This window comes from Typopeltis vanoorti, chromosome 3 (assembly GCF_054136105.1).
Source record: "Typopeltis vanoorti isolate ZY-2024b chromosome 3, IOZ_Tvanoo_1.0, whole genome shotgun sequence".
Lineage (NCBI taxonomy): Eukaryota > Metazoa > Arthropoda > Arachnida > Uropygi > Thelyphonidae > Typopeltis > Typopeltis vanoorti.
In genome coordinates this window covers 73,335,742-73,358,629 of record NC_143551.1, presented here as the reverse complement: position 1 = coordinate 73,358,629, position 22,888 = coordinate 73,335,742, and the positions used below count along the sequence as shown (strand labels likewise).

Sequence of the window (22,888 nt, the reverse complement as noted above, 5' to 3'; positions counted from 1 at the left end):
TTTAAAAGTCTCAATCATATCAACTCTCATTCTTCTATCCACCAAACTCTGCAGTCCACATTACCTCAGTCGATCCTCATAACTAACATGGTACAGTCCTGAAACCATCTTTGTTATCTGCCTCTGTATCCTTTCCACAGTTAATTTATCTCCTTCAAATCTTGGGGACAAAATCTGAGAAGAATAGTCTAAGTGTGGTCTGATCAGGGTCTTATACAACAGAATGGTAACTCTTTTATCTCCGCAGGTCAGCGTCCTTCTCATTATTGCAGCAACCCTCTGTGTTACCTTCACCACTTTTGCAATATGTCACTTGAATTTCAGGTTTCTGTCAATCATCAACCCCAGGTCTCTTGTCTCCCCTACTTCCTCCAGTATATCTCCTCCAATAGAGTATGTAGCGTCCCATCAATGTGTCCCAAATCCTCAAGACCTTACATTTTGCTGCATTAAAGCGACAACCCCATTCATTACTCCATCTGTCAAGCTTATTCAAATCCTCTTGCAGGGCTACCACATCTGCACTATTACTAATAATCTTTCCCAGCTTCGCATCATCTGCAAACAACTGAATATCCCCTTGCAATCCACTGGCAATGTCATTGATACAAAGGTTAAAAAAAATAGGTCCCAGTACTGAGCCCAGTGGGACCCCCACTTGTAACCACTGACTCCTTGAAACTGCCTCACCATACACAACTCTCTGATATCTATCGAACAGCCAATCTTGAATCCAGTTGAACAACCTGACATCCAAACCCATGTGCTGCAACTTAAATATCAGCTTATCATGTGGCAAACTGTCAAATGCCTTCGCTAAATCCAAGAAAATGTCAGTATATGTCTTTTACTGCTCTTGTAAGTTTATTACAAAAGGTTAGCATATTACTAAAACAAGAGTGCCCCCCCCCTCACATATCCATGTTGACTCTCACAGATAACATTACCCTCATCTTCCCAATGTTGTATACGGTTCCTAACTAATTTCTCCAAAATCTTAACAACTACTGATGACACACAAACTGTCCTTTAATTAGGCACTTCCAGTCTGCTACTGAAGGTAAGATAGTGCCTTATGCAATGGCACTATCTTACCTTCCTTCCATTCCCTGGGCATCTTTCCCATAACCAGACTTTCATTGAAAAGCCAAGTCAAAGGAGCTGTCAGTTCGTTAGCACATTCTCTCAAAACTCGTGGTGAAATACCATCCAGTCCCCAGCTTTATTGACATCCAGAGTACTCAGTATTTGGAACATGTTCTCCTCCTGCACCTCTAAACCTCAAACTTGCCCTATCCCTCTAGTATTAAAATTTACTCATCCAGGATGAAATACACCAATAAAGTGTTCATTGAACAATTACACTATGTCCTCTGCATCAGTCCCTCTATTCCCGTTTTTATCCCACAATGTCATTCATCCACATTCATTTCTCCTCCTCCTATCCACATAGCTAAAAAATTCCCTAGGATTTTCTTTGGATCTTAGGGATAATCTCCTCTTATATTCCAGTTTCATCTTCCTTACCATACTAGTCACTCTTCTGGCCTGTGTCTTATACTCTTCATGCATCTTCTCTTCTCCTGTTTCCTTATATCTCTTCCATAGCCTCTTTTTCACATGCAGTTCCTGTTTAATATTGTTTGTCATCCACTTTACACCAAATTTTGTCCTCTTCTTCACTTGTGGAATATAGCTCACAATTGTTGCTAACAAATATTCCTTCACAATTTCCCAAACACTAATGATATCCTGGCCTTCCAATTCCTCCCTCCATGAAACTTCCCCAAGTTGATGTTTAAGACTATTATAATCACCTGCCTTATAATTCCACATATGTTCCCTTCGCTTTGATACTCCTGCATGTCTATTTATCTTCCAAGTCAAAACCACATGGTCACTCTTTCCAACTGGTGGGAGAGATGTTATCTCACTTATTATCAACTCTTCTGATGCTTTGACCAAATCCAAAACTCTTAAACCTCTTGTTCTTACTATTAAATGTTGCCTAAGATATTTGTCCTTCAAGAATTCTAGAAATTCCATTCCCTTATTGCTACATGCATCTTCCTCTCCCCAATTTATACTGCTGTAGTTAAAATCTCCCATAACAATCATTCTTCTTGCACTTGCCAAGCTCAACTGTCTAAACATCTCCTGGTCCCCACCCTCTGTGCTTCTTGGTTTGTAGCAACACCCCACTAAATATTCTGCCTTGCCTATCTCTATCTCACATCATAAGCTTTCAAAACCATTTGTGTCACTGCCTTCCATAGCCTCCACTCTTAGAGGACGTAAGTCATCACTTATCATAAGCAGTACTCCACCACCACCACCACACTTTCCCTTTCTATTCTGCGTGGTATTCCATAATGTGGTATTCAATATACACTTAATTTTGAATATAATGTGGTATTCAATATCTACTTAATTTTGAATAATTTTACTTTGCCAAAGTGAAGCCTGTTGGCTCTTATTTCAGTAAAGGAATGGATTTTATTTTTAAGTAATTTTGAATTATACTAAACTGTATAATTTTATCGATAATGAATAATATTTTTTCATGAAACAAAACAAGAAGAATATCTTTTATTTTTAAGTAATTTTGAATTATACCAAACTATAATTTTATTGAAAATAAACAATATTTTTTCATGTTTAATTTTTTTTTAATTTTTACCAAAATTTTGATATTTTATCCAAACACGTGTACACTGTGTTTACAGTGTGTATGTATATTTCAAAAGTTGCAGCACCCCCACGATTTCAAACCACGAGGTGCCACTGCACAGTAAATTAAATTTGAAATATAACTAGTGAAATGTACAGGAAAGTGCACCAAAATATTGGAATATTTCCTTTCGTTCAACGTATTAATATTATCACATTGCAACTGATGAGAATCCTGTGTTTCTGTGAATTCGTTATAGACTTCTTTCTCTTCAGAAACTACACACGAACTGTCATTATAATCATTTTGTATTATCACTGTCATCCGAGCCATTTTTCCGTTTGAAGGAGGTACCAATGTACTTATTCACAGTTGAAATAGTAGGCCTACATAAACACAAAAATATTACATGATTTTCTTTGTGCTTCTCACAATCACGAACTCTGATAAACAACTGCTAATCTGCTATTTTATTGTTGGTTACTGACTGTTGCTGATGTTGCCAACCAGAAAAGGCAAAATAGAGCAATGAGTCTGTCTACATTCCACTAGACTATGCTGCAATAATGTTTGCTTGTCAATCACTGCAAGATAACACATTACAGGAAGTTCCATACCTCCCCGTCCCTTTCATCACACATTCGTAATCAGGCGACTGTTGATATTGACTTTATATACACATTCAAAAACTGTAAACAATTGTTGAATAATAACACAATATTGTAGGCATAATTACCTTAAAGGGAGAAAAGTCACAAAACAGAAAAATGTTCCAGGCCCGGTGCATAAGAAAGTTCTGCGCTCAGGACCCAGAGGGTCCTGGCTGAATTTAACCACTACATTTAACATGTGTTGGGTGGAGAAGTGGCTAAAGTCAACGTTTCAGTGTGCAATTCCCTAAGGTATGTTCACATGACTAACGATCCTGGATCATGGTCCAGGTTGCACGAGGTAAAACTGTGAGTGACTTATTGTAGTCTTAGGGAAGCCCGTGATGACAGTGCCCTGCCATACCAGGCTGTCACAAGATGGGTCAGTGCATTTCGTGCAGGGCAAGATCACCCAGATGATAATTGCCATGCAGGATGACTTGCCATTTCAGATGAACATGTTGCAATTGTTTGTGGACTCCTTTTGGTTGATCGACAATGGACTGTATGCCAGTTGGCCCAAGAAACAGGGATATACCACTAGAGTGTTTGGTACACACACAAAATTTTAACTCATTGGGTTCCATGTCACTTGACTGAGATTCAAAAATGGCACAGGTAGATCTAGAATGATACGAAAATGAAGGAAATGCATTTCTGAATTGTGTTGCAGCCATTAGTGAAACTTGGGCAAGTGCTGAGCCTGAACTGAAGAGACAGTCCAAAGAATGCTGCTTTCAGGATCACTTCATCTAAAAAAACTTTGCCAGAAACCCAGCATCGTGATAGGCGCTTACATCATAGTGATAGTTCTTTGCGACTTTCAAGGTGTCATTCTTTATCAAGTACCCCAAGTGCAGACTGTTAATGCACTTTGTACAAAAATGCTTAAGTGTTTGTTCATTATCTATAATAAAGCTTAACAGTATACACCAATATTTAAAAAATACATTTATTAACCTTACTAATATTTTGCTGGTTTTCTACCCAGCATCATCATTTGTGCAATTGATGCAACCATACTCAAGTATGGTTGGATTAATTGACCAAAGATCTGGTCATTTTAAGACCTAATAGCTGGACTTCTCTGAATTAACTTTGTAGTTATCTGACTCATAGTGGACATCACATAAGGACCTTAGGTGTCAGTTACAATTTAAATTGTTTCTACAATCACTTGGCTTAGTGCTGTTTGCCTGTCACATTTTCATCGTGCTCTGATGAAGCTGGGTAGAAAACCAGGGAAAAATATGAGTGAGTTTAATAAATGTATTTTTTTCCTGTTGGTATTAGTTATACTGTTAAGCTTTATTATGTTAACATACAATGCTGTCAAAGATTTTCTGGAGCACTATTTGTGTCCAGCTTTAAGGAGAAAATTACCACATTTTTTCATGCAATCTCCACAAATTTCTATCACTAATTATGACATGTCGTAATTCGATTAGAGATGTTGGACAGGTGGCAATGGGAAGCATTAGAACATCCTCCATCAGATGTTCCCGAGGTACGACTTTGTCTTATTCCCCAAAATGAAAGAACCCCTGAAATATTCTGCAGTTTTGTGATGTACAAGAGGTTCTTCGAGCAGTAGGTTGCACTATTACTGATATCAGCCAGCAACACTCTGCTGATCCAGCTGTCACACAAAATTGAAAACAAGTGCAGAACATGGCAGGAGATTATGTTGAAGGGATGTAATTGTATAGATTTCATAAATAAACTAGATTACCTTTTGTGCACTTGTTGCCACTGCTTTATTTACAACTCTCAGATATTTTTAACAAATATGTGTAGTAGACATGTTTTTATAATGGCTGATACATACAGAGAAAAATATAATTTATTTAACTCTAGTATATTTCATCCTACATTACAAGGACATCATTGGGGAGAAAAGTAAAGATTGGTTGATAACATTCAAAACATTCACACCATCAGCCATCACAGAAGACAGGTCAGAGGACATACTCATCTCACAACTCACACAATCTGTTCTGATTCCTTTCTTTTCAAAGAATTAAATAACATAGACATCACCTTGACTTCTAATGGATATAACACAAGCCACTATCCAGAAAATTACTGATAGCTACAGTGGCGGCCCGTGAAGTTTTAAATGGGGGTGCTGTCTATACAAAATAATTTTAAAAAAATTATTTTTTTCCTAATTAGTAATCAATTTATTAATTAAAACATCTGTGGATTTATTTATTAATAAATTAGTTACTGATTAGGAAAAAAAGAATTTTTAAAGAATTATTTTGTATAGGCAGCACCCCCACTTAAAACTTCACGGGCCGCCACTGGATAGCTACCATCCCTCAATTAGACTACAATCTGATACAAACAAAGATTTTTCATACCTTCCGTAAAGGAACATTGAAACAAATAGCATCCATTCTTTGTAAGTATAATCTACATGCTGTCTTCAAACCACCTCAGGAACTATCTTTCTAACATCCACCAAAAATGAATTAATACCTCTCTCTCTCTCTCTCTCTCTCTCTCTCTTTGCTTGATACCTATCAAGTGACCTCTTTATGTTGACTTTGTTATTTTAGATATAGAATCTATTCTGCTGAGATTAGAATTCGAGAATATCAGGACTATTTCAAATTCTTGGAATCTGAAAAGTCTGGTCATGCTTATTATTATTATTACGTGACACCTCCAAGGAGTACAAAGACTTATCGAGGGAGGGCACCCACTCCACAGTTCTCCGTCTCCCCCACTCAATCCACCAACTACAGCGAACAGCAACTACAATCATCATCTATACCAATGCCATCTACTGGCCACCACAACCACTACTAGTATTTTCACAGACAATCACAAACATCCATGCCCAGAGAAGAATTCAAATCCACAGCCATTTTGCTGGAGAGCAGATATGCTAACCACTCAGCCAACCAGGCCGGCATGCCATTGACACCAGACACAGAGTTCTTTGGAATCAATCCAACTTTCTTCACTCTAGTAGATTTTAATTTGATCATTTCTTTCTTGAATACTTATGAAAACTTTACAACATCATCGAAATCTTAGCTGCGCTCATTGCATGTATGTCTCAAAGAGTTTTGGGAGATAATTGCGATTAACTCCTCATAATTTTTTTAACACTAAAAGGTTACATAACCTTGTATTTGAATCACAAAAGCTGACCATTATTTCTCTTTGAATTCTAATTGTGCATTCTCATGTTAGCTCAGCTGTGACTGAAGCATGAGCTAGTAAGCACATGCTACATGACTTGTATCTTGTGATTCATGTTCACAAATTTGCAGAATTTATGAACATGAATGATAGATGAATGATTGCCAAAATATAAGTATTTATTAATTAAAGTTTTTATAATTAATAATTTTGTTTATGTTGTCATTTCCTAAAAAATTAGAAGTAAAACAATCATATGAACAAATGCAGTGTTGTATAAATAGGCTTTGGTCATAATTGAAAATTGCCATATTAACAGTTCACCATAACATGAAATGTTGTAAGGGGCCTTACTGTATATACCATATTTGATAAGCACCAAAATTACCAATTTAGTTGAAACTAATTACCAAGAAAAGAAGAAAAAAGTGTAAATATTATTGATACAGATTGATTTTCCCTTTCTTTTACTGATACAAAAATAACACTTTTTTTAGATCTCATTTGTCCTCAAGGTTGTATTTGTGTTGGTCTTTTTGCTTCCTGTATGCGCCGTAATTCTTCCACCCTACCTACAGGACTTCCTGCAGGAGTTCGTAAATTGTGAGTATACTTAAATCTTTTATTTTGTTAGCTAACATTGACATTAAGTAATTATAATATAGTAAACTTTTTGCTGGGCATCAGAAAAATTTAAAAATCTCTAAGTTCCATTTGTTCTCAACCCTGTTATATTTTTACTATTGTTTATATTTTTTTTACTATTGAAATAGTAAACATTGTTTACTATTTCCATAGTAAAATATGTTTACTATGGAAAAAACCTCATACCACAACATCATATAATGAGTGCAACCTAACAGTATCATTTGTGAAGTCAACAAATGCTTCTTAGAAATCTTGTTACTTTAAAAAAAAAAATCAGCTAACACCTTTTTATTCCCGTATACGGGGAGTAGGCGAGGCCATTTAGCCCTATCTAACTTTGGAGACTGAGTGGGCAGTTCAATCTCCACTGGTACCAATCAGAGATAGATGGCCCAAGGCTATCACCAATTGAGTGGCACACAGTGAAGAGAGACAGCTCAAATGTGCCGCCATCTCGTGGTCCCTAACCCTAACACAATATATTTAATGTCTGAAAATAATGTGGGTTCTATGGTCGATTTTCTTGAGTTTACAGGACGAAAAACCCGAGTTTCCGGGAGGAAAAACTCGCTTGCCTGTGCCAGAGATCGACTAACTCGGGAACAGGTTGAAAAAAGGCTTAGAAAAATTTCCTCTAGTCACCGACTAGACTCGAAACCAAGTCTTCCTTCATGCGGCCAAGCGCCATGGTGTGCAAATGCCACATCCACTGAGCTACACATGCTCTAATCTTGTTACTAATCTTTTAAATTCATGGTGGTAAGCAGGTTTAAGTATAAAAAATTCTGTTTATAGTTTACTGCTTCTGTTCATTAATTTTGAAGGAATGTAGGTGTTGTATAACTTAAATTCATTGATTGATAAAGCACTCAGAGAGATTTCTGGAAAACTTTTATATTCATTCCCCACTCTCCAAGCAAAAAAAACTACTCCTTATATATTTGCTGACCATGACACTTTTACACAACTTCCAGGGTTTATCCGTTGTTCTATCCATTCTTGATTGATAACAAGTATTGAAAAATGTCTTATCCATCAGTCCTGTGTAAAAACCCTTCAGTAACTTATATGCTTCTATCATTTTCTCTCTTTTCTGCTTATGAACGAAATTTTGTTAAGTTATTAAACTATCTATCAATATCTATTCTCATAGGAGCATTCTACACAGGTACAAAAGATGCAGTGAATTAGAATATTACATTCAGCAGTCATTGGATTGTAGGTTCCTGTGATTCAATGGATCTTCAAGGATTTCAACTAATTTTAATTGCATGACCATTGTAATGGTGTTTGATTCTTGATGAAAGTCAAAAACAGCGGAACGGATGAAGTGAGACAGATAAAGTGAACTCTGTTGAGCAAAGTTTTAGCAATACCTATTTTTTTGTGATGGGCTGAATCATATGAAATATATCTAGCAGCCAAGACTGGTTTTCCAATAAACAGAACTGGATAAGATACCTGAGGAAGAAGGAAAGAGCAAAATGTTTATAAAGGATAATTTTCCATCTTTTAATTTTTTTTTTTTTTATGTTAGTGATGAACTTAATACAAGGTTGTAGTAGTTTATTGATGTTTATTATTTCTGGGAAAACTCCCATGGCATCCACTTTCCCAGTGCCTTCAGATGATAACCAAGAATAGTCAAAACGGACCGCACCCCGTCAACCACCTTTCCCCTTCCCCCTCCCTATTTTAAAAAATCAACCCTTTCACCTTTTCCTCCACCCTATATAATATAATATATATGTTTATATATTACGAAAAAAAAACCGGGTTTTTCTAACTTAATTCTCCCAAATTGCCTATCCCCCCCCCCACACACTCAGTAGTTTTTTGACATCGCAGAAAGAGGAAAAGCTGCAACACCCAGAAAACGGCATGTGTAAATTTCTATTTCTTATGCTACATATACTTTTTGGTAAATTTACACCTACAATGCCCTAAGAATCCATGAGTAAATAGCCAATGACATTTAAACAGGAGCACTCCTAAACTGAAGCAGGCTAAATAGCCGTAATTATAATAGTAGTTTATTGATTTGCTTTAGGGAGAGAATAAGAGCATTTTCTGGATATGGCTAGATAACAAAAATATTATCAGAATAGCATATCTAGCTACTGTTTACAGCAGAGATTTCATGTTCTAAACCACAGTTTGCCAAGGTAGGTGAGAAGAGCCTCAGCATGGATGGATCCTTTATCTTCTTTAATATTTTGTTGTTTCAGCAAAACAAATGACTAATGTATATCTCTATATTAAGTTTATCATGGAAAAAGGAAATTACTGAAAATTAGCCTTAGCAGACTTCTGCTCTCACATTCTCTTTCAAGTGTCATCTCCACTTCATTTCAGTGCAAATCCACCATCACTGGTGGATTCAGCACTAAGAGGACATAAATTATCACTTACATAAGTACCACTCCAAACACTCCATTTACCTACTTTGTCTTTCTGAAATATTCTGTACCCATCCATTTCTATCATTGTGAGAACTTTCTGATCTGTCAGCTAAGTTTCACTGATACAAGTAATAAATATAGGCTGAGTCAGTCAGTGCCATCATTTCCTTTATTCCTTAGATTCCTGGCATCTATTTATAGAAAATCCAATGCACTGTTAGTATTCCCATAACCTTTACTCTTCACAGCATCCACTTGCCTATGCCATATATGACATGCTCTCTCTCTCCCAAGCCACTATCCTCACATGAGGCCATTCATTCTACTTATCACCTTGGCATTTCTACTTCCTTACATAACATAGTCACTTACCCAGAAAATAACCTCTCCAAATCCCTGCACCCTCCTATTTTCAATGCATTCCATATTACATACAGCTCCTTTCTATCATCAAATGCACTTCTACCATCCATGTATGCCATACCTTCCTTCATATACACATTCTTGCTAACATCTGATTTATTATCACTGTTCTTCTACTCGATCTGCATAATCTTACCTCACCAACTCAAGGAGTCAAAGACTCATCTAGGAGGTCCTTTTATCACACACAATCTCATCATACCGTGTCTTAAACACACTCAAACTCCTTGCAGACACCACACTCTCAGGCAAGGCATTCCAATCATTCACAACTCTGCACAAAAAAAACCTGCCTCTCACTCCCCCTACTCACGCCCTCTTTATACAGTTTCCAGGAATGACCTCTGGTTCTCCCCTGATCTCCCACTATTCTCTGTAGAACTTCACCATTGATCTTATAACAACCCCCTTACCAACTTGTAGGTCTCTATCATATCTCCCCTCTTCCTCCTCTCCACCAGACACTCTGAAAATTACATCTTCTCAATCTTAACTCATACTGAACATTCCAGAGGTCAGAAACTGCCTTAGTCAGTCACCTTTGGACCCTTTCCAACATTTCTTCATCCTTCTGAAAACCCGGTGATCAAATCTGGGCACAATAGTCCATGTGTGGCCTAATCAGAGCCTTGTACAATGGAACAAGAATCTCCCTACTTCTACACATCAGTGTCCTCCGCATCATTCCCAGAAGCTTTTGTGTGTCTTCACAATTTTGGCGATGTGCCCACTAAATTTTAGATCCTTATCCACTATCACTCCCCCCCGATCTCTTATTTCCTCTACCTCCAACAATATATTCTCACCAAGCATAAATTCTGCATCTCATCTTTGTTTTCCAAATTTTAAAACCTTACATTTTGCAACATTGAACTCACATCCCCATTTCCGTGCCCAATCACTCAATTTATTCAAGTCTTCTTGTAAAGCCACAACATCTTCTCTACTCTTCATGGTTCATCCCAACTTTGCATCATCTGCAAACAACTGAATATCTCCAACCAAATCTTCACCTATATCATTAATATACAAGTTAAACAGTAATGGCCCTAAAACAGATTCCTGAGGCACCCTGCTAGTGACTTTCCTTTTCCTGGATATCGCTCTCCCATACACAACTTGTTGATACCTATCAGATAACCAGTCTCCAATCCAATGCACTAATCTAATATCCAACCCCATTTGCTCTAGTTTGACTGTCAACTTATCTTGAGGTACTCTATCAAAAGCTTTTGCGAAATCCAAGTATATTACTGTGTATCCTTCTCCTCTGTCCAAGGAAGCAGTCACTTTATCGTAATAAGTTAGTAGATTACTAAAACATGACCTCCCTATAGCAAATCCATACTGTCAATCAAAGATTATACTACCATTGTTGTCAACCCAATTCTGGATCCTAGTTCTCACAAGCTTCTCCGACAACTTAACTATAATACCTGACACAGAGATAGGCCTATAGTTTGATGCTTGAGTTCGATCACCTCCTTTATGAAGTGGCACAATCACACCCTCCTTCCACTCTTTAGGAACTTGACCGAGTGCAAGGCTCGTATTAAAAAAATATGTCAAGGCAGGTATATGTCAACTCTCTGGCACATTATTTCAGAATACGTGGTTATATATTATCAAGTTCCACAGCCTTATTAACATCTATTTTACTCAACTCCCCAAACACCTCTTGCTCACTTACAGTCAGTCTCTCCTCCACATCATCAACTGCTCTCAATCTCTCCATGAAGTCACATTCACAAGATTGAAAGATCTTTATGAACTGCTTATAAAGTATCTCCACCACACATTCTGCAACAGCTGTCTTTATGCCACTTTCTCCAGTCAATGTCATCCCTCCATAATCATTCTTTCATTTGCTAGCTACATATCGAAAGAACTCCCTAGGATTCTTTTTGGCTTCATTAGCTAACTGCTGTTCATACCTCTCTTTAGCTACTCTCACCAACCAAGTCACCCTCCTTGCCTGGTCTTTGTAGACCTCATAAAATTGGTTATTTCCACTTCTCTTATGCTGTCTCCACAATGCCCTTTTTCTCTGTATCGCATGCTTAATCTCTTTATTCATCTATCTCACACCCACCTTATTTAACCTTCTCACCCTTGGAATACATTTAGACATTGCATCTACTAGATAGTTTTTGAAAATCCCACAAGTTGCATTGATCTCTTTTCCAGCTAACTCCTCATTCCATGCTACACCATCAGGCTGTCTCCTGAGCTCTTCATAATCACCCCCCCCCCTTGTAGTTCCACATATACCCTTTTCTCACAGAGGTCCTCGCACTGCTGGCTACCACCCAGGTAATCACCTCATGGTCACTCTCACCAATTGGTGGATGATTTGACATCTCATTTATAATTACATCCTCTATATGAGATGACCAAATCCAAGACCTTCAATCCTCGTGTGTCCTCTGTTACATACTGTCTGAGGTAGTTATCCCTCAAAAACTCAAGAAACTCGTTTGCTTTACTTCCAGTTGCTACTCATCATTCCAGTCTATATTGCCATAATTAAAATCACCCATAACGATCACCCTTTTCTTATTTACTTGGCTAATTTGATTGTACATTTCATTATCACCACTATCCACATTACCTGGTCTATAACAACATCCCACCAAGTATTTGATTCCATTCACCTCTATCTCACACTATACTGCATCAAAACTACCGGCCCTATTTCCCTCTTGCATCACTACTTTGTATGGACATAACTCTTTCTCTATCATCAATAGCCCTCCCCCCTCCCTTTTTACCCCTTCTATCCTCACGAAACATATCATACCCTTCCATCTCTATTCCTGTCAGGATGTCATCCTCATTTAACCATGTCTCACTTATTCCGACAGTCTTTGGGTGAATAGACGCAATTAGTGCAACCATTTCATCTGCTTTGTTTCTTATACTTCTAGCATTGGTATACAAACACAACAGCTCATTTCTAAATCTACAGCTAGCTCCACTGATACCACACATTCGATGTGATCTCTCCATGCTAGACTGAGGCCATTTGCCTTTCTGCTTACTTCATTTTAGAGCCCTTTTCGATTCCAACTGTTTCCTCTTGATCCCTGGTCATCCCATTCCTTTCCTGCCTACACATGCTCTCACCTCCTCTTGGAGCATCCAGCGCTTTCTCACGCTGTGTACCCCTGTCCATCCTGAGCCTCCCCGTTACCCTGCTCCTCTTGCACACCCATTCTCTCTTTTTCTATACTCATACCACTCACTTCCTCATTCATATCCACTTCTTCAATCTCCCCTGTCTTACTCTCCTGCTCTTCCACATCATTCCCCTCTCGATCTGATTCATTCTCTCTATTCACTTCTTTACCTTCCAGCAGCAGTCTATCCAAGCGACTCACACCATAACCACGCAGATGCAGTCCATCGCTCCCATACAGCTCACTTTGTCCCTCAAACTCATTCCACACATTAATAAACTGTACTCCCATCTCCTCGCACATTTGTTTGCTAAATCTCTATCATAAATCACAACTCTCTTGCCACCATTCAGACTACATTTCTAGTCATTCGTACTAATCAATACTGTCATTTCATTCACATTTGTGCTGTGTTTCTTTGCAGTCACCACACTTTTTATCATTCCTCCAGGAAAACAATATCCTATACTCTTCACACTCCAAATCATCAATCATCATCATCATCATTCTTGCCAAGGATTTAGGCGTAGAGTGACCTGTTCTGGCCTTAGAAGATTGTTGAATCTCTTAAGAGGTCATCCTGGTTTTCTTGTTCCTAATGGTTTGTAATTTAAGGCTTGTTTTGGTAATCTTTCTGTTTTCATTCTTTCAATGTGTTCCATCCATTCATGTTTATATTTTTTAATTTTTTTCTATTACTGATTCCTGGTTTAATTCTTTCATAATTTCTTCATTTCTTTTGTGATCAAATATAGTATACTTTGTAGTTTTTATCATAAACTTCATTTCATCTGTCATTAACCCTCCTACCGACCAAGGTGGATGAAATAGCAAGACCACCTCAGAATTTTCATGGATCAAAACTTCATCGGCATTCTATCTTTTATCAAGTATTTACCCTCCTCTGCTGTTAATCTCTTAACGGCGATTTAAGAGCCATTAGCAGATTAACTGTAGTCGAGTGACTTTTGAGTCACTTGTCTTTACATGCACTGTGTTACCTGGAATTTTCTTCATTATAGGATATTTGATCGTGTTTTTTTTTTTTTTTTTTTTTTTTTTTTTTTTTTTTTTTTGTTGTTGTTGTTGTTGTTGCACAATTTATTTATTGTGTCTATTTCCAAAAATAGAAGTTTCACATCTTCCAAAATAAATAATCAATTCTGAAATGACCACAGATCAGCCTTTGCAATTAATATATTTCAGTAATAGTAAATTTCCTTCACTTTACTGACAATATAGATTATTTTTCACGATTTTTCAAATGTTTGTTTACATTTAAAATATTTTGTCAGATATTTATATTTTTAAATAACATTTATTGAAATAAATATGACATTTTGCTTTCTTTCTTTGCAAAATACCTTTATATGGGTTGTCACATTTCAATTTGAGGAACGAATTTTTTTTTTTTTTTTTTTTATGAATCACAAATGATTATAAACTGCATTACTCAGTTTCCAATATTGTCTTTTTTTTTTAGTATCAAAAATTCATACCTAATGGTATTTTATCAGAGACTCTTCGCCTTCTTCTTTTTGCTTAAAATTGCAACAGATTTTTTTTTTTTTTTTTTTTTTTTTGTATGATGCACATTATTATAATATCCAGTGCTTAACCACTGTAGATATGTTGAAAATATAATAGGAAGGATATCATTTAGTGAAATAAATATTTTGCTTTCTTTCTTTGCAAAATACTGTATATCGTATATTGGTTATACTTTCTAATATTTCTGTATGGAATGATTCAAAATTTATGCTAATTTTTAGGATTTTTTACTGCAACTCCTGCCTCCTCTCCTATCCTGGAACTAAGTTGCATAACTACTTTAAATTTCTACAGCTTTGAAAGTTTCAGACAGTATTCAAAATCTCTTATTTCAGTTTACCTTTTTGACAAAAGAAATAAAGCAATAATATTGTTGTATATTCAAAGCACTTCTAATTCTGTACTCTTTCTTTGCATCTGAAATCAGCTGCTCAGTGGTCTGCTGAAATTATTCTAAGATTTAGAAATACTATGCCATATTTTCAAATGTAAAACTGTATGCCACACAAAGAAAGTTCAGTTGTGTTATTTTTGTTTCTTTTTTTTAAAAAAAAAATCTAAATATTACGAATTCTATTGCTGCTGGTTGCTATTTCTGAAATACATCTTAGAAATGCCGGACAATAATCCTCTCAGCTGGAGGAAAAGCCAAGTCTTACATTACTCTTTTGAGAAACACAACAGAAAGTTTCTGAGAATTCGCACTAAATTGCTTCAAGCAAGAATGTCTTGTTTCGTTTTCAGTTGTTCAGATATCCTAACACAGAAAAACTGACATTTCTTTTACAGGCTGATGCTGCAATTATGCCAAAAATGATTTCTTTATTTATAGTGATCAGTTTCACTTTTATTACTGAAAAATTCTAAATTATTTGATACAATTATCTTGAAAAAAATTACTGCTATTGCTGCTGATGCTCTTGCTTGCCATCTCACAAATGAATTGTGTATTGGGTATACTCTCTAATATTCCTTTCTGTCCAGTAACAAGTTATAGACTAACGGAGATTACTAACCTTCCCCCACTGGGAACCAGATCAAAAGAACATGCCCAGCAGGCAGCACACTAAAGTGCCTCGTGCAATAACTGAATATTTTTTTCTCGTGGGAAGGCTTAGATGTTGGTTATACATTCTTACTAAATAGCTTAAGGAAATTACAACATACAATAGAATATACATTAAAATAAATTTTAATACACTTCCAATATTTCGGCAACGTCACGTCGCCATTATCACAGGAACTTAAATACAAGACACGTGCATGCAAGCACAACACACAGTAAATGAGGAACGAAGCAGGAAGCTATTTTTTCTCCTAAAAGTCCTGATGGTGCCCCCTAGTGGGCAATGTTGGTATTCTTGGCCGATTGGGCTGAAGGTTTTCTGATGTAGGTTTCCCAAATTTGAGGTAGTCTCATGCAACCAAATTTGTTGAGGTTTGGATTGTTTCTTAGGGCTGAGGCTGATTCCATGAATAGCCTTTCATATTTGAATTTACTACGGTGTATTATCGTGGCTTTCTTCCACCGTATTCTATGGCGGGTATCCAACACATGGTTTGCAAGACCAGAGTGGTTGTATTGGTGAAAACAGATGTAGTCCTTGTGTTCTGAAATTCTGATATTAGCTGTCCTGCCTGTTTGGCCAAAGCAGGACAGCTTACAACTGCAAGGGACTTGGTATACACCAGGTAGGTCTAGGGGGATGGTTGGATGCCAATTTTTTATAAGGTCTGTAACAAGAAGTTAAGTAATGTTTTTTTTAGGATTTTTGTAATTTTTTCCCAGGTGCCTCGGATATAGGGAATGGTGATGGGTTGTTTTATGAAGGGGAGGGGGGGGTGGTTTATTGGTTTCAATATTTTTTGGATTTTTTTTTGGGGGGGGGATAGCCATTGGCTAAGAAAGTGTTGAGAATGTGGTTCAGTTCTGTGGTTAGGGCATTGTCATTGGAACAGATAAGTTTAGCCCTGTTGTGTAGTGTCTTTATGACTCCATATTGTTGCGAGGGGGGGGGGAATTGTTGGTGAATGTATCTACCTGTATGGGTGGGTTTTCTATAAACTGAGAAAACCATGGTTTCATCAGGCTGGCAGGTGACTAGTGTGTCTAAGAAAGGAAGGCAGTTGTTTTTTTCTTCTTCCAGGATGAACTTTTCAGGGATGTTGGTTGTTTAAGTGTCTTAGGAAGGAGAGGAATGTATTGGAACTGTGTGGCCAAATAGTGAACACATCATCAACATAGAGAAGCCATATGGTTGGTTTTTGTGCTGCAGAGTTTAAGGCTTTCTCTTCAAAAGTCTTTATATAAAAATTAGCCAAGGATGGGGATAGTGGAGAACCCATGGCTGTCCCCTCTATTTGTTTGTAGAATTTTCCTTGTCAAACAAAATAGCCTGAGTTCATTGTGAACTGAAATAAAGCTGTGATATTGGGAGGAAATTTAGCTTGGATTAGCTCTCAGGATTCTTTGAGTGGGACATTTGTGAATAGTTAGGAGACATCAAAACTGACCATTACGTCAGTGTGTTTGAGTGTAAGGTTTTCTATGCTGGCTTTGAAGTGGGCTGAGTTTTTTATGTGAAAAGGTGTGTTGCCAGTATAGTGTGTGAGGGCTTTGGCCAAATGTTTAGCTAGTTTGTATGTGGGGGAATCAATGCCATTCACTGTGGGACGTAATGGCACATTTTCTTTATGTATTATACCTCCCCCATATATATTAGTCCATATATACGGGGGGGGGGGTATGGAGTTAAACGGTTTTAATTTGTTCGTGACTTCTACAGGCCAAGAAGTGACCTTCTTAAGGAGCTTGTGGAGTTTTCTAATTTGTGGGTTGGTGGGATTGCACTCGATAGGGAGGTAAGTAGCCCGATCTAAGAATAGAGCATTCAGCTTACCTGTGTAATCCTTTTGGTTAAGTAATACAGTGGCATTCCCTTTATCCACTTTGGTGATTATTATTTCCTTGTTTTTCTTTAATTCTTGCAGAGATTTAATTTCCTTATTGGGCATGTTGGTGGTTTTGGTGGCTTTGGTCAGAACACAAGCCACATCCAGTCTAATATCATTGGCGATGTGGTTTGGAAGGTGTTGTATCCTGTGTTCAATTTGTATCATAATGTCTTCAGCAGGTATTCTTCTGGGCGCAATAGTGAAGTTGTGGCCACGTGAGAGAGCATCGAGAGCTTCAGGTTTCAAACTAATTGACGAAAGGTTGACTACCGTATTGGTAGGAAGTTGTGGTTGGAGTTCGAGTTTACTCTAAATCCATCGCCATTCCCTATATCCGAGGCACCTCGGAAAAAATTACAAAAATCCTAAAAAAACATGACTTAACTTCTTGTTACAGACCTTATAAAAAATTGGGATCCCCTATCCGCTCCACTAAAGACCAACCATCCCCCTAGACCTACCTGGTGTATACCAAGTCCCTTGCAGTTGTAAGCTGTCCTACTTTGGCCAAACAGGCAGGACAGCTAATATCAGAATTTCAGAACACAAGGACTGCATCTGTTTTCACCAATACAACCACTCTGGTCTTGCAGACCATGCGCTGGGTACCCACCATAGAATACGGTGGAAGAAAGCCACGATAATACACCGTAGTAAATTCAAATATGAAAGGCTATTCATGGAATCAGCCTCAGCCCTAAGAAACAATCCAAACCTCAACAAATTTGGTTGCATGAGACTGCCCCAAATTTGGGAAACCTACATCAGAAGACCTTCAGCCCAATCAGCCAAGAATACCAACAGGACTTTTTAGGAGAAAGAATTGCTTCCTGCTTATCGATAATTGAAATACCGTACTTACTCAAATATAACTCGCCCTCACATATAACTTGTACCCCTGATTTTACTTTTTGAAAAAAGATATTAAAAAGTTTTGCATATACCTCACAAATGAAAAAAGCTGAAACACATTTAGAGCGGGGGATAGTAATTTGCTCACGCGGTAAACAACACGTCCTTCCCAATGGCCACTATATTGAAGAGGCAAGAAAAACAAGTACTTTTATTATGTCAGTGAATAAGGTACCATCAGTCTGTATAATATATTTCTCAACAAATAGTGCAATTAGAGACAACTGGGATAAAAATGTCGCTAATTAATGAATCACATGTCCTTTCATACAGAAACTATGCTATTTAGACTCAAGCAAAACCATATGTTGCACTGACAAACACAGTATCTAACTAAAAACTATTGTTATTAATTAGATGTGTGTGAGTTCGCCTGCCCCAAAGCAGCAATAAAGTTCAATTAAAGGTGTTAAAATTCGTGAATATGTTAAAACTTAGAAATATATATATAGTGAATGTTGTTATGGCAGTTTCACATATGGAATTCGGTTGAAGAGAGTTAGCATTTCAACTCAACTGGCAGCTTGCTTTTATGTTTCAATCGTGCAATTTCCTAAAATTATATAAATACTGGGGTTAGCTCACAACACACTTTGTCCAAGTATAGCTCAGCACTTCTGAAGATATATTGAGCCTTGGTTGAAGAAGGAAACCCTTCAACAATAAAAATCAATAAACAATAAGCAATTGGTTGAAATGTGGCCATGTGTACAACACATGTTCTCTTCAAATCTGACAAAACAGCAAGGGAAAGTGGAAGCAATAAAACCATATTGTTGCTCACTTAATCTTTCTTTTATTACTCGTCATTCTGCCGCTATTTTTATTTTATTTTTCAAGTATCCATTTTATTTCAATAATTTTTACTTATTCAATTTTAATTTGTTTTGCTTGGATAATTAAAATATATAGATTTATTTGGTTAATTTAAGTCTGCCTGTGGGCCACCTGTCCCATCATTGCAGACCACAGGTTGAGAAATACTGCTATAGGGTACTCTCACCTTATGTGACCGCTAATTCATAAGTAGTATAGAAATAGAAGACACAACATAACATAAATAAAAAAAATTAATTTTAATTAGGAAAAGTATTTTGGAAAATTTTTTAGTGTATTTTAACTTTTTCTTTTTTTGGGGGGGGTGGGAGTGGCAGGACCCCTTGGCCCCTTCCCTGGGTGCACCACTGGTAAGCCAACAAAGTTTGTGCCTGAAGTGTCTTCAGGACTGAGGCAACTCATGGTAAAGGTGGACAAAGCTCTCATCACTTCTTGTCTCAGTATCTCCCATAATGCAAAGTACATTTCCTTGTGGACATGTATAATTATTATTATTATTATTATTATTCAGGCCTCCAAGGAGTCAAAAGACTCATCGAGGGAGGTCCTTCCTAAGACATAAAGTCTGTCAAGACTCACTGAGGGGAGGTTCCCCCCTGAGAAACACAAAGTCTATCATACCACTCTTTAAACTCACTGACCGTTCTCGCTCCCACCACTCCATCAGGCAATGCATTCCACGGCTCAACCACCCTCCACACAAAGAAACCACTCCTTACCCTCTTGCTCACAGTTTCCTTTCGTAACTTCCAGGGATGGCCTCTTGTCATCACTCCTTCCCGCTGATCAACCATGCGAAAGAACTCCCCAGTGTCAACCCTGTCAACCACCTCTCAACAGTTTAAAAGTCTCAATCATATCACCTCTCCTTCTTCTATCCACCAAACTCTGCAGTCCACATTCTCTCAGCCGATCCTCATAACTATCCTTGTACAGTCCTGAAACCATCTTTGTCATCCGTCTTTGTATCCTTTCCACAGTTAATTTATCCCCTTCAAATCCTGGGGACCAAATCTGAGAACAATAGTCCAAGTGTGGTCTGATCAGAGACTTATACAATGGAATGATAACCCTCTTATCTCTGCAGGTCAGTGTCCTTCTCATAATAGCAGCAATCCTCTGTGTTACCTTCACCACCTTTGCAATATGTCCCCTAAACTTCAGGTTTCTATCAATCATCAACCCCAGATCTCTTGTCTCCCCTACTTCCTCCAGTATAACTCCTCCCATAGAGTATGCAGCATCCCATCGATATTTCCCAAACCTCAAGACCTTACATTTTGCTGCATTAAACTGACACCCCCATTCATTTGCCCATCTATCTAGCTTATTTAAATCCTCTTGCAGGGCTACCACATCTGCACTATTACTAATAATCCTTCCCAGCTTCGCATCATCTGCAAACAACTGAATATCCCCCCTGCAATCCACTGGCTATGTCATTGATATAAAGGTTAAACAATATAGGTCCTAGTACTGAGCCCTGTGGGACCCCACTTGTAACCCTCTGCCTCCTGGAAACTGCTCCACCATACACAACTCTCTGATACCTATCAGACAGCCAATCCTGAATCCAGTTGACCAATCTAACATCCAGACCCATGTGCTGCAACTTAAATATCAGCTTATCATGTGGCACCCTGTCAAATGCCTTCACCAAGTCTAAGAAAATTGTAGTATATACCTTTCCCTCATCTAATGTTCTTGTAACTTTATTATAAAAGGCTAGCATATTGCTAAAACAAGCTATGCATTAAGGGAAGGGCCACTACCCAGACTACCCTTCCCTTAATGCATAGAATTATACATGTCCACAAGGAAATGTGCTTTGCATTATGGGAGATACTGAGACAAGAAGTGATGAGAGCTTGCTCCACCTTTACCATGAGGTGCCTCAGTCCTAAAGATACTTCAGGTGCAAACTTTGTTTGCTTACACTTGGATGAAGGATTAAACTAAATTTATTATAGTCTAACCAAGTGAGAAAAAAACTTCCAACATCTTTCTCTAAATCCAGAGTGATTTTAGGTTTATATCTTTTTCATTTTCATATGTAATCATACATCCTAGGTAGTTAAATGAATTCACCTGTTCTAACTTGTTATCTATTACTATTTTCATTCTTACTGGATCTTGTCCTTTAAAGGCTATCGTTTTTTATTTTTCTGCTGATATTATCATTGAATCATTTTTGGGTATCTCATTTAAATTTAAAATATCTTTCTGTAAGTTATCTTCAGAATTTGTAATTATTATTTGGTCATCGGCAAAAAGGAGTATGTTTAAGCTCACAGTAGGAAAAAGTTTAATACTTTGATGGAAATTTTTATTTCATTTTATTATTATTTCATTTAGATAAATATTAAAAAGAGTTGCTGAAAGGGGACGTCCATGTTGGACTCCTTGGTTTATCTCTCTCGTATATGATAGCTCATGATTTAATCTTATTTGTATTTGATTATTTTCATATATACTTATGATAGCTTTTATAATATTATTTGGTTTTTGTCTTTCTTTTAATATGTTAAATAAAATGCTTCTTTTAACTTTGTCAAATTCCTTTTCAAAGTCAATAAATGTAATATGTATTTCTGAATTGTATTCTCTTCTTTTCTCTATTAATAATTTTAGGCAAAAGGCTGGGTCTATATATGATTGTGCTTTTCTAAAACCATTCTATACTTTTAAAATAAAGTTTACAGAATATTTTATTAGTTTGTTATTTAAAATTTTGCTATATATTTTGTAACAGGAATTTAGTATACTTATATGTCTATAATTTTTAGGGTTATCTCTACTACCTTTTTTAAAGATAGGGATTACAACTGCTTTTTTCCATTCTGTTGTGAGGGGGTTACTAGTTGAATAGATTTTATTTAAAAATTATAGGAGTCTTTCTTTAAACCTTAATTCTGCAAATCATTGACTAGAAAAAGGTTGGTCGATTAGTAGAGCTTCTGCTACTAATGGCTCACAGAAAAAGTTAAGCAAGTTTAAGCACGGTTAGTAGTTGGAAGAGTTTCAGTCATTTGATGCTGTTGGCACACTCTGCCTTGATGAGTCATGAGTCTTTGGACTCCCTGGAGGTGTCACATAATAATAATAATAATAATAGTAATAAAAACTGAATAAATTATTTATTTTGCTCTTCTTGTGTTGTTTATACTGTAAAGCACTATTTTAAACACTGCATTCTTGTTTCTGTTTTGATAAATCTTGTTCTACACAAATTAAAATAACTGCCAGAATATCAACTTCTGTTACCCAGAACATCAAATTTCGATCTTCAAACTATTATTAATTAGGGTTCTAATAACCTTGTAAATTTCATTGCTAGTAAAACTCATCATCATCAAGTCTTTCCATGCCTACTGGCACATAAGGCTGTAATGCTTTTTTTTCCATCTGCTCCTGTCCCTCACAGCTGCTCTTGCTTCTTGCCCAACTTGTCTCCTTCATTTCGGATTCCATCATTCTTCTCCAAGTTAATTTTGGATGACCTCT

At 37.0% G+C, this 22,888-nt stretch overlaps 1 protein-coding gene across 2 annotated transcripts in view; it reads left to right on the top strand.

Moving 5' to 3' along the window:
* The window catches only part of LOC150108267 (uncharacterized), a 709,268-nt gene that overhangs the window by 427,695 nt on the left and 258,685 nt on the right, over positions 1–22,888 (top strand). For both annotated transcript variants that reach the window (XR_016548127.1, XM_090390670.1), the window contains exon 31: positions 6,975–7,080. Coding sequence is in view for 1 of the 2 variants with exons in the window: in XM_090390670.1 (XP_090246796.1) it covers positions 6,975–7,080 (106 nt within the window). In the remaining variant the exon portion in view is untranslated. The remainder of the gene's footprint in view (positions 1–6,974; positions 7,081–22,888) is intronic.